A 19822-nucleotide genomic window follows, 5' to 3' on the forward strand; every position below is an offset into this window, starting at 1 on the left:
ATATTTAAATAAAATATGAATGCTTAAAAAACACTTGAGTGCCTAGAGATACTTCTTCAAAAGTCATTCTAAATATAAAGGAAAAATAAATGAAACCTATTCCTGAGAACAGTGGTTTGGGAGTCCTTTAATCTTTAAAGCAACTATTCTACCAAAAAACAAAAGTTAAAAGTAAAAGCACTAGAATATGTACTTTTTAATAGGAACCCAAAAAGTAAATGTGATCTTTATGATTACTCCCTTCAGAATTCTACAATGAAATAATCTATTCTCACTTAAAAATGGTTGATGTCATGAAATGATTGTCAAATAACTGTTAACCATGATAATTCTCAGAGAGTCACTGTCACAAATATATTTGTGAGAATGATTTGAGAATCATGACATGGCACATGCTTAAGTAAATTCGAAATGATTAGAGAATAGTTTGAAGCCACTAATCATGGCTAGAAATTTCAAGAATTTGAAGAAAAATCAAGAATGATCTAAGTTTATTTTAAAAAACTTTTTTGTTCCTTGCTGTTCTGTAGCATTTCTGGATTTTTTCCTGACTTGGCCTCATTAACACAAAATTTTAAAGATTGATTTAACTGCATTTTCCTCCTTCCTTCAAATGCAAGAGGGAAATTAAAATTACATTTGTGGTTTCTGGAGCAAAAAAATCTAAACATTTAGCAGAAATTTCCAGGAGGCAAAGGCCTTTAGTAATATTCCACAAAACTAGGTCTCTATGTCCTCCAACAACCAAAGATCAATAAAATCAAGTTAACAAGCTGTCTTAAGCCTTGTACTAAAACTTGCCAAAATCTGATGCTAAAAATAAAATATAAATGAAAATAAGTCCAAGAAATCAGGAACAACACTGTGTCTGACTTTGTGCTGAGTGTCAGAGGGGACATTATCATGTCCTACCTTAGAAGCTCTGGATTCTACACTGCATGACCAGAAATTTTGCCAACCCTGGAGTGGCTCTGCTCCTCCCTCACTTGTCTGAGGACAGTGGAGGCCGATTATCCTGACAGGGAGCTGCATGTCCACTGTCAGGTCTCAGAAGGGGCCTGGCAGCAAGAGTTACAAAAAAACAAAATGAAATTAAGTGGTTTGAGAGTGAAAGCCAAATGCCAGACACTTTCTGCCCATAAAAAGGCCTTTGTGACAACTGTAAACAAAAGAAGCAAGAACAAAATAAACAAGCTGCTTTCACGTATTATCACGAAAATTAAATCCATCATGATGGCATCTCAGGAGAGCATCCAGTTGGTGCTGATAAAGAAAAATATTTGCCAGTAATAGGCAAAGTCTGTTTTCCTTTAATAGTGGGATGAATTTTCTCTTTACTAACCCCTTCATAAATAGCCTTCCTGAATGTTTTTTTGCATTAAAAAGTATTTCACATACCTGAAAATTAAATACACAGATCTTTTGGAAATATAATCCTATTCCTGTCTCTTTCTCTCTTCCATAAAATAAAGCAGGGGGGGGAAAAAAAGCAGTATAACCACTAATGCTTAATAGTACTTTTTTCAATATACAAAAGAACAGACTAAAGAGCCTCTAAGTTAAAATGTTAACAGGGAAAGGAGCTACTGAATTCACTCTAGTGACAACATCACAAAGACAATCCAAACACCACTACCAACAGGAGCCAGACACCTAATCTCGAAAGGTCAAAATAAAAGAGAAACAAGTCAACAAGGCCAGATTTAGAATTCAAACTCAGATAGATGCACAAGATCATCACAACCATTTCCTTTCACTTTTCATTCAATTTATAAAATTAAAGTGGGCTTAACACCAATCTTAACATTCTTAATTTAATCACTTATGAGAAATTATGCTTTGAAAATATGTTCCTCTAATATTTCTTAAAAATATGAATAGGAGAAAAAAAAAGACCATTCATTTTATAAAGACTGAGTCAACTACAGTTTCGCAACTTTACCAATGAATTTTTTGAAAACCAAAAAAATGCTAACATTTAAGTCATAGAAGTTTATAAATCCATCTACTTACATGCACAATCTACTTACATTTGCCGCTTAATGTATTCTTTGAGTAATGTTTCATCCACAGAATACATTTGAACTCCTGTACCATCATCATAATAATACATCATGCTAGTGTTAAGCTCTGGTTGAAATGGCTGATCAGTTCTTTCACCATGTTGTTCTCGATAACCATATGAATATTCAAAGTTCACTTCAAAAAACATGAAAGGAAAAGATTATTCAATATTATAATGCAAAATATTCATAAAATAACACAAATGTGTAACACTATCATGCCACTCAGTAAAACATACTCATATTTAAATATTTTGGGTAAAAACAGAAGATGAGAAACACCTTAATAAAAATCAGAAATAATTTTAGTCCACTCTAAAGAAAACAAAACACTTCAGTCATACTTCGAGGATTTCCTCTGCCTCGTCCTCTTCCCCGGCCACGTCCTCTTCCTCGACCTCTAAAGCAACCTCGGATATTACCACCTTCACTTCTCACACTGGAAACTTCATCCTGATCGTCTCTCTTCTCCCTATCACGTCTCCAACCTTTTCAAAAGAAAATTAGATTAGTCTCCTTTGTAACCAAAAAAAGATAATTAGAAAGCAATCAACACAGTGACTTATCTTTTTTTGGTTACAAAGGAGACTCTTTGGGGATCTATGAGTGGAAATAAAGCAAAAAACTGACATTTCTATACAAAAAATGTATTTTAAAAAATAAAATGCAAAGCAAGAATAACAATGATCAAATGAGCATTATCACTGTATTTACATAATCCCAAAGAGATTAAAATCTAAATAACAATTGAGTCACACAATTAGCCATTTACTTAAACTTGGTATTAAATAAGTACCCAAAAATTGAAGATCTGAAAACTACAGTACAGGAAATCACTTGCTGTACAATAAAAAAGTCCACTTTATGCTTGATGTGCCTGAATTGTGTGGTCATTGATAAAAGGTATGCTTGATGTCAATATCAATATCAATATCAAGAGAATATAATATCAAAAGAGAATTGTGTTAGCAGCTGTCGCCTCACCATCAAACTATTTTCAATCATTATGACATAACAGAAGAATAGAAAAATTCATCTTATACAGTTAGTTGGTCATTCCTATGAACCTCTCTAATTAAAGGGTAGTTTACACAAACCCCAAAGTCACAAGTTCCAGTCAATTAATAACCAGGCAGCATTGCAGAGCCATACTCTTCCTTATCCTATGATTTGAATGTTACACTATCCTAATCTCTACAGAGTTCCCTCACCATGCAGAGGGTTTTCTTCAGACCTCTTGGCATTATGTAGTATCAACACCAGCCATAAGCTAACCATCTGTATTAGCCCTTAGGTTTAGTATATGGAAGGCACACCTCTTGTCTCTAGAATACCTTCTATGCCACTTCATACATAAAATTTAATGCTGGTAATGTATTTCAATCACTTTACTCCCACTATTGATTTTTTTTACTCTGAATGAATATTAGAATGTTGAAAAGGTAGAACTTTTCAGAGAGGAAGTTGGAATTACAGGAATTACTTAGCATAAATTTCTTAAAAATTGTATTATATCTGTACTAATATTTTAAATGATTTAAACCAAACATACAATTATTTTAGTTACCAAAAAAATCTAATCAGTCATTACTATTTAATACCATGCTAGACACAGGAAGTTTTCTTTGTATGGTGAGAAGATTTGTATGGGAGAAGAAGATAGGAGACTTCAAAAAGTCACAACATACTGTACCAATCACAAAGGTACTACAATTAAAACTTGAAATAAAATCCATAAACATTCTTGACAGGGAGTCTCTTAGCAGTGTTTGGCACACAACACAGTAAAAATATGATAAATGCTTTTTTCTTTCATTCATTCCCTTAGAATGAGTTCTTTTGTTTCCAAGTAATAAAAATATTTTTAAAATATCAAAAAAAAGCATAAAAATCTAACATTATACCACAGTTCATCAGATGTCCTAAGAGAAGAAGAGAAGCATAATGCTGATTACTATCATTATTGAGAGTTCTTGAAATCACCCTATCCCTGCTAATATTTACTGAACAATACTTAACTAAATGGCTAGAAAGCTAGACTTCAAGAGTGTAACAAAGGTTCCAATTCTGCAGTGGGACTTAGCAATAGAACTAGAGCCACATTGTGACGGTTACACACCATTATCTATGTAAAGCATTTTGCAAACCTTCACTTCAAAAGATCAGTTACTCTTAAGAGGACAGGGAGCAGACCCATGATTTCCCTGGAACGGTCATTTCAAAAGTGAAGAAATCTCTCAGTGCTGAGTTGTCTAAAACAAGGTCTAGTTAACAAGTCTCCTGACCACAATGCTGAGAAACACCCTAGTCCATAGCCAGAATGTCAAGAGGAAGACTAATCCAGATTTTCTTCGCTCTCCATCCATAAAAGGATGCTGTCCCTCCAGCTATTACCTTATTTAAAAGATAACATTTAAAACCTTTTCCACATCCAATGAGTCTGGTTTCAGGAACATCTCTTTAGCCCTTTTTACCATGAGACAGTTACTTACTTCGTGAATCATTTCGTCGGTTGTTATGTGCAGACTTATTTGCTTCTGGTTGAGATCTTGAGCTATTCCGAGATCCTGGTCTTTCTTGGCTATCAGGTCTTACATCATCTAAATGAAGTGGTACCCACTTGTGCTTATTAGCTTAAAGAATACAAAACAGAATCTTTTTGAATAATAATTACTGTTTTCCTAATATTTAAATATTTAAAAAGAAAATTTGAAAAATCAAAACTGTTATTTTAGAAATTTTAAAAAGCAAATTTTTGGAAACATATCACCTGAAATCACTATTATTGAATTTAAACAACTTTTAAAAAATGAACAAGCAAATCTGAAAAAAAATCTTATTCACATGTGAAATATGAAAAAGAATAAAAGCAAAAGAAATAATACTACTTATCTATTAAGGGCATAATTGTGGGACATTTAATTATCTTTTCTTCTGCATTTAAGAAGTTCTGAATTGCTTAAAAGGTCTCTCAATGATTCAAATAAACATTTTTGCATCTTCACAAGAAAGGTAGGTATTTTTAAAAGAGGATGGAAATCAGTGGCTTTACTTTTAGATCCATAAAATTACATTTTTTATTGAGTGGCCCCGAAAAAAATATTGTCTAAAGACATACTATTATGAAAGATTAAAAACAATGATTTCCCCCACCACCCAACATACTGAAGAGGCCTACAACCTTTGATATTTACCATATTTGATAATTCTAAGTGAAGTAAAGAAACATTCAAAAATCCAAAATGCTGTCTGTTTTATGCTTTATCATGATGCAATATTAATACCTCATCTATGCCATGGAATTATTAAAGAATGAGGTATCTCATATAAATGAATTAAAAGATCATTTTAATTTGCTTATTTAACCATTTTTATAGGAGTATTTCTAAAACTGAATCAAATATATATTTTAAAACCATTAATGCTCATGTTTGGAAAATATCAGAAATTGTAATCTAGGAATGAAATGAGGCATATTGTTTATATGAATAACAAAGTAATACAGAAAGACCAGGATGATATAATTCAAAGAATAAAAAATAAGACAATCAGCATACACAATTACATCACAGTTCTTTCTTTTCTCATATCTACTATCTATATTATATATACACACACATACATATATGCATATATATATATGTCGTGTGTGTGTGTTGTGTGTATATACTGATGCTCAGGATACATACTAAGTATCATATTTAACTTCTGGGTGACTCGAGGCTATTATGACCACTAACTATCTTGTGCTGCACTATTACAGAGGTCCTCTAAACTGAGAAATTTTCAAAATCAACATCATTTCCACCACAAGCAATAGATAAGATTGGGAAAATTTAAGTTAAAAAAAGTTGAATAACACCATTATGTCTCTTCCTTCTACTCCTGGACAAACCAGATATATAACATAAATAAAGGCAGCAAGGAATATTTAAGAATCTCAGCAGATTTAAGAAACTCTAAAAATACTGCAAAAGCACACCTCCTTGCTAATCAGTTTAATCAATCAAACCTATCAGAGTCCAGGTGAATTATATATTGTACATTTTGGAAGAGAAGAGGCATCTTAGATCAGCATTTGGCCTTTGCTAAGGAATGTGAAACGGCCCTAAGGTCCCAGGCAGACAATGAGTAATTGTATCTGAATGGTAAAGAAAAAGAAGGCAGAAGATAGGGGAAAATCTCAAGAAGGGACAAGAAATAAGAAACCAACAAAATGTTGCTTGGTTTTATTTTTTCCAATTTTACCAAATACCCTAGAATGGCTAGCCTAATAGTATTAAAGGTTACCAATAATGATGGGAAAAGAAGGACCTATTATTTGGAATCAGACTATAAATACTAACTTATTCCAGTCCCATTCAAATCCCCCTGCCGTGAACAAGTCCCATTCAATTTGATGATGGCTTTATTTCTACTGTTCATCCACTTGGAGATGAAAATGGATAAAGGTGGTGGCAATGATGGGCTCTTGTTCACCTGGTACTCTTTTCTTTCTATATTACTCATTACTGTCCAGGATCCCTTAAACATTTCCTGAATCTTTCAATCATTTTCCTTTCCTTGCCATCCAAGGTGTCCTTTTTAATATTCCTGCCTCCTGAAGGTTCTCAGTTTCTATCCTGCTCTGATCTAAGTCAGGGGAAGTTCTGAAGGACCACCATTCAGACTTCTCCAATAGAGGAAGGGACAGAGCTCTGAAATGAGAAACTTAAGAGGCTTTTTGAGTCCTTCTTATAATCAAGAAGTTTGCCTCAGAATATGTAGAGCTTTATTATACTTTTATAATTAGAAATAACAAAACCATAATGGATTTACCTGAAATTGACAAAGAAGTCCTCACACAGGATACAGAATATGGCAGGTTTCCTGTAGGGTGGAGCAAGCCACCAAGAACACATCAGCTCCATCCTTTACCTTCCAAACTGGCAGGTGATACTAAGTGAACTCAAGCTCATAACTTAGTCCTTTCCTCCAAGTTCTGACTTGCAACCCATATTCAAGTAGTACCATTTTTCACAAGGCTTTAATCATTACTTATTCAAATTATTATAAAAATTTGTTTCCCAAAGTCTTTACTAATTTTATTTATCTACAGCTATAGAAGGGCCCCAAATAGACAATAGCTTCTAAAGGAATCTATGAAGGAAGTGGTTCCTGCAAGGGGGGGAGGGGGGGAGAACTCTTCAGAATGATTATTCAGGATGAATTTTTAAACACCCTTAGTTTTAAAAGTATAGAGCTGCCTGGATTCTTTCCACAATATGTATGTATGTATGTATGTATGTGTGTATGTATGTATGTATGTATGTATTTTTAAGGCTACTATGGGGTAAAAGGGAGCAAAGAATACAAAAGTAGTCAGAAGGCCTAGATTTAAATGTATTTGTTCTGCACATGCTCAGAACTTAAGTCCTTGTGAATAGTATCAAATAGAACTAGGTGCTACAATGTTATTTTTAAATAACTGCTTTTTAATGCAGGGATCTTATAAAAAATAATGCATCTATTATTTTAATTTCCTAGATGGCCTGAAGCCTTAAATAATCTTCAAATAATTCCTCAAACTCTTATTAAATATTTAATAACCACATTATGGTTAGACTATTTTAGAGATAAAATTTACATTTCAGTAGCACTGTAGCTTCTAAGTACAGAAAAATATTTTACAATAAAGTGAGACTCCAAATAAATAAGAATGAGTGGTGCCCACTTTACAGATTATCAAGGATAAAGAGTGCTATAATATAAATAGCATCACACAGAGAATCACAGTCTCCATTTTTTGTTTCAGCATCATTAATGTCTTTGAAATATTTCTCAATTTCCTAGTGGGCTTTTTTTTTAAAGGCTAGATTAAATATTTTCCAAGATCTTTTCCAGTCCTGCAATGGAAAGATTGCAGTATTTGAAATGCAACTATAGTATCATAAATAATCATTCTTATAGTTGCTATATTTGTTATTAAGATGGGTTAGTGCTATCTACTACTTGATATTGATCAAAATTGAGGATTAACCAATTACTTGTAATTTTTGGGGTTGTTCAAATACCTAATAAATTTAGAATTTCTAAAAAGGGGGAAAATGACTATTACAATGCATGATACTTATTCAGTTTCCTTTATAGGACTAATATATTACTCAAATTAGTTTACTCATAAAACTGAATTTGGGTTTTTTAGAGAAGGAAAAGGTTGGGTACCTACCCCCAACTTTCTACCCATAAAATTTGGCAACATATTCAAAAGCCCAAATAAGTAAAAAGCCATTAAGGTCCCCCCAAAAATTTCCTTTAACCAAGTAGAACAGATTGGGAACAAAATATTTGTACAATATTGCTGGTTTTTTGTGCATTTGATTTTTGTTTCATCACAAGGAATAATTCAATCTGGAGGAAGGAGGAGGGGTTGTGGTCTCCCTAGAAATGACTTAGATAAAAGCATTACTAACACTTTTTTTTTTAAATGAAAAAGGAGAAGAAGCAGAAAAGCTGAAAAGGGAAAAGACTCTTGGCTAATGTTATTTTTATTACTAATAATTATAGTATTCTGCATCTTTCTAGAATATACTCAACTCTTATTTTTCCAAGAATGTTTTCAATAATTTTTTAAAAGCCCATACAACTGTTTAACTTTCTTAAAATATGAAGAGTATATTATCATAAAAAAAACTTTGGGATCTATACCCCGGCTTTACCAGACATCAATTTTATCCCAACCCTCCATTTTTGTATATTTACATACTTCCCTTTCTATTACTTACAAACACAAATTGGATCAATAACAATCCTCAATGTGTCTGGGGTTTTTTTCTTTTTTCTTTTTTTTTTGGGGGGGGGGAGGGTAAGGGTAAAAGAGTTATAAGGAAAAGAAAATGTTCTTTTTTGTTTAGATTTTCATCTCCATTTACTTCCAAGAGTAGCTTTTGCTTCACAAGTTCCCCTTAAAAAGCCTAACCCAAGTCAAACAGTGAGGTGATGAGCATGGTTCAGAGAGATGTTCTATAGATGAAGAATCGGGGTCTGCTCCCAACTCTGCCATTAATGACCTTTGTGATCTCAGACACTTCCATGTACCACAATATCCTCAGCTATAAAAATATGTCCAGATTTTACTTAACATCACAGAGAACTCTTAAGGTCCATTAGACCACATGCCACATGACAATAGGATATTATATTTTAATATTCATAGCAACTCTGTCACATTGGTGATTTTTAAACTCCTAAAAATGTTTTTTTCTGAAGGAAAAAAAAAAGTTCTTGAGTCCTAACAGTGTGCCAAAAAAATAAAGTTGAAAATTAGCTGAGACTGCATTTGAAGCAACTTCGTGTGTCTGAAGAAAGAGGTAACAGTCTCTCATTAATCCTTATTTTATTTTCCAGTCAGATCAGGTCTAAAATACCTCCACGATCTGGATATCATACTTCAAGAAGATCATTCCTGATCAACTGGAGAGCCAGACAAGTTAGACAAGTGTGATCTGGAGAAGAAAAGACTTCAAAGAAGGAAAAGATTGAGGCACCTCAAGAGCTATTCTAGTTATGTATGTAAACGAACAGCATGTAGAAGAATGGTCAGAGCGATTCTGCTTAGCTCTAGAGAGCAGAAATGGGAACAAAAAAATTACAAAATCAAATATAGATTTAAGGTAAAAAAGAATTTGCTGACAATTAAAGTTCATCCAAAAGTGAAAAGAGAAACTTTTAAGGAAAGTGACACCTCCCCCTTCCCAGAAATCTTCAAAAAAGGATCACTTGTTAAGTTTGTAGCAGAGAATTTCTTGTTCATTTAGAAGAGAATAGACTAAATTTCAAAATTCAGTTTTACTATTGAATTTTTATTTCGAATACAAAACCAATTCAATTGCCAGAACCACTCAACTGTCAGTGCTGATAGAAAAATATATGAAAAATTTTCATATCTGTCCTTGTAAATAAGGAGGGATATGAACTGACCAATAGGCTCAGAATGACATTAAAGCATGGACCCAAAGTTATTTAATGATGACCCAGAAGCTTAGTAGACAGTTTGCAATAGTATGCCAAGATATGTGCTTATCCCTTGCTGTTGTATGTTTTAGACAATCTAGATCAAAGTCTAAAGAGCTACATGTAGCTGAAAAATGGGAATGATAACACACAGGACACCACAGAAGGATCCAAAGCCTCTAGAAGGTGGAAAATTGGGCTGAATCAAATGAGATAAAATGTTATAAGGCTAAGATTTTATACTGGAGGAAGCATGGCTAGTCCTTTTGAAGAGATTTCAGGATTTTTCAGTAAACTCAAAATGATTCAACAATGTGGCATGGCATCCCAACAAGGCAACTAGTCAAAAGATAGAGAATAAGCAGAATGAATCAAACAAAAACCTTGTGTTTTTTTTCCTCCTCCTGTCAAACATCATTTGTAATACTGCATTCAGTTTGGTGAACACCATATTTTTCATAACTAGAGAATACCAAAAAAATGCTATGAGAGTGAAAAGCCTCAAGATGATTCCATAAGGTTAGCTGAAGAAACAGGAAATTTAAGATGCAGAACAGAAAACAGGGATAGAATGCAATAGTTGTCAACAAGTATTTGAAAGGTCCTAATTTGAAAAGGTAATTAATCTTGTTCTGTCAGGCACTAGAAGGTAGACCTAGAAACAAGGTAGACCTAGGAACATGGCTTAAAATGGAACAGAAGTAGATTTGTGCTTGATATCATAAAACTTCCTAACAATTAACTAACAACTACCAAAAGGAAATGGGATATATCTCAGAAAACAATAGGATTTTCACCTAAGAAAGTTTTCAAGAAAAGGCCAGATTGTAGAAGAGATTCTCATTTAGATATATACTGGACTAGATGAGGAATTCCTTATCTTTTTTTTTTTTTTTTTTTTTTTTTTGGTCTCATGGAACCCTCTTGGCAGCCTAGACATTTCTTAGTATGTTTTTAAATGCAAAAAATAATACATGTGACTATAAAGGAAACCTATTTTTGAAAGTTACCAAAATATTTAAAAAATTATTTCACCAACTCTAGATTTAAGGACCAGCTCTAGATTTTCCTCAAAGTTCCTTCAATTTCTAAAATATGACTAGAAAGGAAGGAGTTCCTTCCATTTTATTTTCATTTTCATCGTAGTACTTACTTTTCACAAATAGATACTATGGTGATAAGTGTCATGGAAATCAAAATTTTGGATATGCTGGCCTCAAGGAAAACCTCAAATGAGTTGCTCTTGCATATGTTTCACTCAAAAGCATTCTCCTAAGCAGTGATTGTACAGCTTATTCTTCAGTAAATTATCAAAAGAATCTAGACCAACCTCTCTTTCTTTGATTATTTGATTGAGCCTCATCCTCACTAACATTTTCTCCAGGGCCATCAAGCTTTGCTTCACGGTTTTCTTTACTTTCACTGTTGGTTCTCTTTTCAACCTTTTCTTCCTTTTCTTTTCTGTTTTGGGGCTTCTTATTTGGTTGACTGGTGACATTCTGGCACTGTAAAAAATTTCAATGAATTAATCACAACACTTTGACCACTGTAATGAGATATTAAAAGTATGTGAGAATATATTTAAAGTTAAAATCAACAAATCATCAAAAAAAATGCTATTGAGAGCTAAGACCATAAAAATGCCCTAAATTACTTTAGCTTTTGAAAAATCTAAAGAGTTAACTTAAAACATTTGGATGAAATAATCACATGCTAAGCCAATGTGAAATATTCACTAGATAACTAAAATACCTTAGCTTTTTATAAAGGTCAGTTTTCTTGAGTAAATAAGTCTATGAAGATTAAACTATATAACACAGTAAAAAACAATGCAGAGTTAGAACTGTGAAAGTCTGAGTTGAAGTCGGGCCTCCAAATGAACAGAGCTTTGTATGACAAGTGAATGACAAGTGATCTGACCTCTATATGACCTTAGAAATTTATGACAGTCTGGACTCCAATTTACAGGCAAATGGTTGATCTGCTATCAGTAAAGGGAGTTTTAGATTAGGAATGTCCTACACTCAAGAAATCTCAGGTTTGAACCCAAAAAAGGAAAAAGAAAACTCTCTGACCACAGAATTGTCCTAATTCTCTGGCAAATGCTTAGGCAAATGTACAACCTACAGACTTTCTGTTTCTGTTTTATCAAACACAATTTTTTGTGTTTTATCAAACACAATTTTTCATTAAGACAGTAACCCTTCCAAAGAATACTAGATGCAGGCCTATCAGAATCCGTGGCTTGAAGTTAAAATATTATATATTAAAATAATATAATGAATAACTTTTTTTGGACTTATGTCACATAACAATGTATTTGATTTAGTCATCAACAAACAGCTAATACTTACAAATTATAACACAAAAATTTAAGTTAGCATAAACCCTGGAACACATGGTAGGCAGACTTAACACACTTTTCACAGTGCTAAAATCACTAAAATTGAACTGTTAATTCTGATCAATAACCTGAAGTAGTGAAATAATGTAAACAAAAAAAATTAAGAAACCAAATTGATTAATATTTAAAATCCATAATAGTCCTTGCAAAGGGATAATGGTACAAGTTTTTTCTCCTCAGAGGGGAGATGGAATTCTATGGATAAATTATCTCATGTGGTCACTAGATCTGATGTTTTTACTTATTTATATTTATCACAAGAGTAAGGGAGGGTCTTTTCTCCCAGAAATTACTGATGTTTACACAGGAACCGGAGCTATTCCTTCTAGAATTAACTACCAACTCCTCAATTTGATATCTAAAGCTTTTCACAGCCCAGATTTAGCCCATCCATCATTCCCCATAACAATTCTATTTTAGCCTAACAGGCCTCTAACTTGCTATTCCTCTACCAGGTTATTCTACTTCCCACCTCTAAGCTATTGTATGGACTTTCCTCTATTTCTAGATTCTATTTCTTTCCTTGTCCCATTCTCTTAAAAATCTTAGCTTTCTCCAAAAGTACAGGAGATCAAATGCTGCCTTCTAGGACAAAGTCTTTCCCTATTACCAGAGTTGTTAATACACAAATTATGTACACATATGTGTAACAATGCTCTGGGAGTGAAAAAGACTTGAGGGTTCAAATATTCTTCTGATATTTACTAAGTGTAACCCTAAAGAAGTCACTCAGTGTCTCAGACAGACTTGGTTTGGGTTAAGTTCCTCATCTTGACAAAAATCACAGAACTTTTAAGTTTGTATTACATTTATTATGTTCTATCAGAAAATCTCTTTAAGGGGAAATCTTTTTTATGCTTAGTTCCCAATCCTAGAACTACGACCACAGATCTACTGTTTGACAGCAACTTGGTAAACGTGATAATAAATGATGCAAAATTTCTGTAAAACTTTGACACTAACAAAATTAATTCCACTTTGCATAACAATAGTTAATAACCTATAGGTTCCAATTCCCACCCTAATAGCTACTATCCATATGAACTTTGTGAGATGCAAATGAAACATCTAAAAAGCACTTTTAGTATAAACATATATATATATAAATGTTAGCTATTATCATAATTAAAAGACTACTTGATTTTTATATACCTTTTATCTCTAAATCCTATGACGGTAGATTTTGCAAACTGACATTTATCTGAACAATATGAAAACCATGCTGCTTTGTGACATCTAAGTTATTAGCCTTTTAACAAATTCCAAAATATAAAATACTTACTTCGTTGTTCACTAACTCACTTGGTGTTGGCCAATTTGTGATGTCACTGAAATCACTAGCCTGCAAAGCAAAAAATTATTCTGAAATGCTATAAATACATATAGTTAGTTATATGAAAAGTTATAATCACTGGTAAATATCTAAGACAAATAAAATAAATTTTCAATCATACAAGCATTTAATACATAAAAAACCTGCCAAATATAAAAAAACAAGTGCTGAGTATTAAAACCATATTAAATTAATAAATTTTATAATAATAAATAATAATTATAATAAATTAATGCAGCTGTGAGCCAAACTAGGTGGCAGGTATATATACAGGACACTGAAAAATCTCATCTCTCCATATACCCATCAATACTACATTTTATCCTATTCCAATCTGAGCTTATCAAATAGCATTTGGGGAGTGGGGGACTGCTATACTAATCACAAAAATAACTATAAATTTAGATCCAGAAATTCTTAGCATGATCTATTTCAATTTATTTCTTGAAAAAAGACATACCTTGTTGGTTTTCTTTGTCTTGGGTTTTCCTGCTTTTATAATTTTTGTGGAACTTAGTTCTATGGGAAAAAAGGATGTTATTACTTTTATGACTCAACTTCAAGAATTTTTTCATATGCAAAATCAACTGCAGTTAGTACTGAATTTTACAGTCTGAAACATATACAATTATATTCATCTATCCCATTAAGAAATCACATGGTTCACAAAAATATTTTCTGGTAACAGGTCCACTATAATTTTTCTTCTAAAGCATTAAAATCAGCAGTATCTTGATAGACTAGGATAACTAAACATTCTTAATAATTAAATTTAAAATAAGAATTAATGTCTTAGTACAGGACCTCTCATAGACTGATTTTACTACTTTCCTACCTGGGCAGGTTCAGGCAACCCAGCCATCCAATCCCCCCCTCCATTCCCCACTCACTCCCAGGAAGATTCACCAGATTGGTTCTGACCTCAGGTACAAACAACAAGCCTAAGCCTAAGTGCAAGTCAAAATTCCAAAGCTCAAGCCATCCACCAGCTTCAGCCTCCACAGGAAGGACTGACAAGAAATGAGCATCACTCCCCCTGAACCTAACATAACTTTCCATAAACCACTTATAAACTGATAAAGTACAGGATATCAAAAAAATACAAACAACTTAAGAAAAAAAATTAAGCATTTTAAGAAGTGTAAAAAGTGGATCAATTTGATCCAATCATTGTGGAAAACAATTTGATATTCCTCTAAAAGGAGACTAAAATGTTTATATACCTTTTGGCCTAGAAATCCCACCCCAAGGAAGTAAAAAAATAAAGGCCCTACATACACACAAATATTTATAGCCGTATTTCTGGTAGAAGCACCAAAAAAAAAAAACAAAAAAAAACCGAACTCAAGCAAATATCTTTCAGTTTGAGAATTGCTAAATAATTGATTTACGGACATGGGATGTAACCAAAGATGATTGTGTATTATGAATGAAAGACGACACCAACATCATATATTTTACATATGTTTATATCAAGAAATGTAAAATGAAATGAGGAGAATCAAGTAAGTAGTACAGACAATGCCAAAGACAATATAAAAAGTAAATAATATTTTTTTAACTGAAGATATATCAAAATGACCAAGCTTTATACTAAAGAAATTTAAGATTGTACTTCCCTCTTTTTCCAGAAATAAGGGACTCTGAATGAGTATAGAATACTCTATCTAATGTCATGACTTGAAAGATGAGCTGATTAACCATTTTCTTTTTCTTAATTCTTAAGAATTAAGGGAGGAGATTAATGGGGGGAGAGAATATTGAGAAGTGAAGAGAATATAAAAAAAAAAAAAATCAAAATGGCTCTGCTCACTAAACATTAAAGATCATGACATTAAAAATGAGAAGAGAAGCAGACTATACTTACCCATCACAGCTAATGGATAAGGGATAAATTTTATGCAAATAAGAGATAAAAGCAAGTATAAAAGACAAAATATATAATTTTGATTACATATTATTGAAAAACTTTTGCTAAAATAAAATTTAATACATCTTGAATAAGGCAAAGCAATTGACTGGGAAATAATTTCCTACTGAACCCTTACAATGAATTTGATATAAAAGATACCAAGAATCATTCCCAATAAAGTGGTCAAAAGAATTTGCCATACTTATAGCCATATGAAAGAATATTCCAAATTATAGAAAGTCTAAACAATTTTATCTCACACTCAGCAAAGATTACAAAAGATGGAGCTTGTGGAAAGACAAGAAACTGTTGTGATTTGATAGAACTATATTCTGAAAAAGGATTTGGAATAAGGCTAACAAATTTAAAAAAATCTAAAGCATTTGGATTCAGAGATCCATTTATAGATATCCCCAATTAAGTCAGTCAATGGCAAAAAGGCTCCAAATATTTGTAGCAACATTTTGGGGATGTAACAAAGAACTAGAAACAAGGTAGACATCTATGGACTATGAAAATACTAAAGAAAGTTGTGTTACTGTGAATGTAATAGAATGTTCTTATGCTGTATATATAAAAAATAAATAAATAAAGGTGATAAATACAAGAAGCTGAAATGAAATCATATTAAGGATAGCCAAGAAAACAACTTTAACACAAATAAACCCCACAAAAATTAGAAAATGAATGTTGCAAAATTATTAAGACCAAGTTTGGTCTCATAGGAGATGATAATGTGAAAACACTTTTCCCTCTCTTTTTCCTCCTTTATCAAGGTCCACTGGTACAAAACAGATGCTTTTTCAATTTGGTTATTTTTTTTAATATTTTTGTTTTTATTTTTATTTCTTTGTTATGAATTAGCTCTCTGGAAAGAGAAATGGGCAAAATATAGGGAAAGATGTAGTTGATATAAAGGACAAAATATCAACAAAAAGTTTAAGTGTTCTCAAAATGCAGTTTGTTTCTACATTTTGATGTAATCAAATGGCTTCACCAAAGATAAATGTAAGGAAAATACCACAAATGCAAAGCTTGAAAAACTGTTCTAAAAATACAAGTTGAACATCATGGATTAATGTGTTAATAGCTAGAGTTATGCAAGTCATAGAGGTAGAAGCAAAAATAAGTCCTGGGATCATTCATCTCTTGAATTAAGACAATAGTAAGTAGCCTAAAAAAACCAGCATACATACACTGTCTGCCTGAATTAGCTTTTATATTCCTTTATACTGCTTTACACATGAAGATAACCTGCCCTATGAACCAAAATGGGACAAACGTGGATCTATGACTATAGATTCAGCAAAACAGGACAATTGTCTAATGAGTTCTAAGTAAGGTTATACAAATTATACAAATTTATCTTGTGCGAAAAACTTGTGTGAAATTAAAGGCAGGAAGGCCAAGTGCAGCCAAAAGCACTGAGCACTAACAGAAAAAACATTTTATATATATATATTTACATAAATATATATATGTATGTGTATATATATATATATATTTTAACTTACAAAAGAAACAGCATTTCAAATAAGTACAGAGTAAAGCAACTTAACTCTGCTTTCTTCACTAGCACTGTCACCTCCAAAAAACTCTCAATTTTTTATTCTATAAAATAGGCCACAGAGTGACATGAGAGTTAGGCAGAAAATATCTTGACAAGTGATGCTATGAAAATACTGCTTATCTAGGGCACTTAGGTGGTACAATGGCTAAAGCACAAGCCCCTGACACCAGGAGGACCTCAGTTTAAATCTGGTCTCACACACTTAACACTTCCTGGCTGTGTGATCCTGGGCAAGTCACTTTACCCCAAATGCCTCAGCCAAAAAAACAAAACAAAACAAAAAAATTCTGCTTCTCAAAAAGAAATATTAAAGCATGTACAGGTTTTGTACATTTTTTTAAATGCCATCACTTTCAGTGTTTGTATATACAGCTATGTGTATTTTTGTTTCTGGGAGATTTGAACAATTTTTTACATTAAAATTTAAATTATTTTATTCTATTATTTATTTCATTGGTTTCAACAGTGAAATAAAGAACCTGCATTTTAACTTCCTATAAGTGCTTGTACTCTCTCCATCAATACATTTCTACAATATTATACTACCACCTAAACTTCCATTCATAGAATTTTAGTATTTTAGTATTTGATTTAGTAATTTAGTATTTAGAATTTTAGTATTTGAAAGGCAAATTTTAACAATTCCCTAGTCAAACCTAAATGAATAAAACAAGACTGAATCCTTTCCCTAACAAGCAATTATAATCATAAGAAGTGTCTGTGATCAAAGTACTCTGAAGTGGTGTAGCAGGACTGAAAACTTAGCTCCAAAGGGCAGCTTAATCAACTTCTAAGAGTGATCAAACTGCTTACTTTGAGCCTAAATTTGCTTATACAATTTCTATTTATCACTCCTTACTCTATTTCAGGGGCTTGCTAGACCAGAGCAAGAGCAATGTTTTCTGTTCACAAGACAATCTTTGAAATATTGAAGACAGTCATCATGCCCCACAAGTTTTCTCTTCTCCAGAATTCTCCTTTATCAAAAACTTAAGACATTCTGGTTCTCAGGATGCTCTGATTTCTCAATACTCCGTAGTTTCAAAAAATGTAGCAATTAGAATTGAACACAAAATTCCAACTGTGGACTTAAGCCTCTGCCTCTCTTAAAGCAACCTAACCTAAACTGACAATTTTCTTGGCTGCCAGATAACTTGTAGTTCAGAAGTCCACTAACCTTAGCTCTTTGATTTTTTTTCAAACTTCTATCCTATAAGCCAAGTTTCCTCCAACATTTAAAAAAGGGATTTTTTTTAACCCAGACTTCAAATTCAAGGATAGTAACTGAGGCAATAGGATAAAGAAAAACTGATCTGCTTCAAGATTCACACTTCTGATTAATCCTGAGTGCCAAATGAAGTTTTACCACTTTATTTTCCTTGTCTCTTCCTCTCCTTCCCCCCCAAAAAGGCTAAAGTGAAAATATTTTTGTATATACATGAGTATCATATTTTTTGCTTTCTCAATGGAGGAGGAAGAGAATTTGGAACTGAAAATAATGCTTTAAGACAAGCATGAGTTCTCTCCATCCCAAATCCAAACACTTACTCCTTTGAACCTTATATACTAAATTTTTAGAGAATTTTCCTTAATAACAAACCAATAAAAAGATAATCTTCACTTGTAATATGGAAAAAAAAAGACAAGTTAAAAACCAAATATTAGGTGGTTGTGTGATGACACTTCCCCAAGACAGATAATCAATAGGAAATTATTTATAATGTTGACTAAAGATCTTTTAATCCATTTAAGTATTTTTTAATTCTTTGAAGTATTTTTAAAATTTTAAATTATTTAAATTATTTGAGAAAAATGCATGAAAAGTATATGCAAAAATATTTCAGTAAACTCTTCCAAAAATTATACTTAATTCATTTAAACAGCTGTGATATTACAATTGTCATGATTAATACAAATTTAATGTAGCAAGAGCTTATTATAGGTTTTCTGAAGCAAAAAGTTAGAAATAAAGTTGGAGAATAAAATACAAACACTTAAAGCATTTAAAGCTTTATAAAATCTGACCTCAAAAAGAGGTACAATCAAGGAAGTGGGAGAACCAGTTGTCACTGCTAATGATTCAACTAGCTAAAGTCTACAAGGGATTATATAAAAAGTAAATTCTGTGTGCTGACACTTCAAAAAAAAAGTTGGGCTTTAACCTTGTTTTCCCAGAATAATTTCACATTAGTCAGTTCATCTCTTTCAGCCAAAGTACCTTACTTAGGGTATGGATTACTGTGCCTGGGCAGCCTTAAGTAAGGCACAGTAATCCATACCCTATCTCAGGAAATCAATGTCTAACACAGTAGGCTAATTAGCAAACTCCTTTCAAGTCACAGCACACATAGCATGGTCTAAATGGTCATCTTTGCTTAGATGGTGGTCTTTATCTTCATCCAAGTCCCAGTCTTAAACCCAGGGGTTCCCCAAAACTTTATCTTGGGCTCTCTTTTCTCTATATACACTTCACTTAGTGACTGGATCAGCTTCCATGTATTCAACTACCATCTCTGATCAAATGATTTTCAAATCTATTTGTTAAGAC

At 32.5% G+C, this 19822-nt stretch overlaps 1 protein-coding gene and 1 long non-coding RNA gene across 3 annotated transcripts in view; one reads left to right on the forward strand and one right to left on the reverse strand.

Annotated features, from left to right (window-relative positions):
• Positions 1-9535, forward strand: part of LOC141545676 (uncharacterized) — a 76884-nt gene extending 67349 nt beyond the window's left edge. The window contains exon 3 of the long non-coding RNA XR_012483109.1: positions 9450-9535. This is a non-coding gene — a long non-coding RNA (uncharacterized LOC141545676). The remainder of the gene's footprint in view (positions 1-9449) is intronic.
• Positions 1-19822, reverse strand: part of LARP1B (La ribonucleoprotein 1B) — an 85085-nt gene that overhangs the window by 56054 nt on the left and 9209 nt on the right. The window contains exons 2-8 of one of the 2 annotated variants that reach the window (XM_074272856.1): positions 14253-14311; positions 13742-13801; positions 11386-11560; positions 6882-6932; positions 4556-4696; positions 2408-2551; positions 2031-2199 (exon numbers count right to left, since the gene is read on the reverse strand). In XM_074272856.1, coding sequence (XP_074128957.1) covers positions 2031-2199; positions 2408-2551; positions 4556-4696; positions 6882-6932; positions 11386-11560; positions 13742-13801; positions 14253-14311 — 799 coding nt within the window. The remainder of the gene's footprint in view (positions 1-2030; positions 2200-2407; positions 2552-4555; positions 4697-6881; positions 6933-11385; positions 11561-13741; positions 13802-14252; positions 14312-19822) is intronic. The other variant, XM_074272857.1, reaches the window with a different exon arrangement.

The sequence above is a fragment of the Sminthopsis crassicaudata genome, chromosome 6, assembly GCF_048593235.1.
Source record: "Sminthopsis crassicaudata isolate SCR6 chromosome 6, ASM4859323v1, whole genome shotgun sequence".
In the NCBI taxonomy this organism is placed as follows: domain Eukaryota; kingdom Metazoa; phylum Chordata; class Mammalia; order Dasyuromorphia; family Dasyuridae; genus Sminthopsis; species Sminthopsis crassicaudata.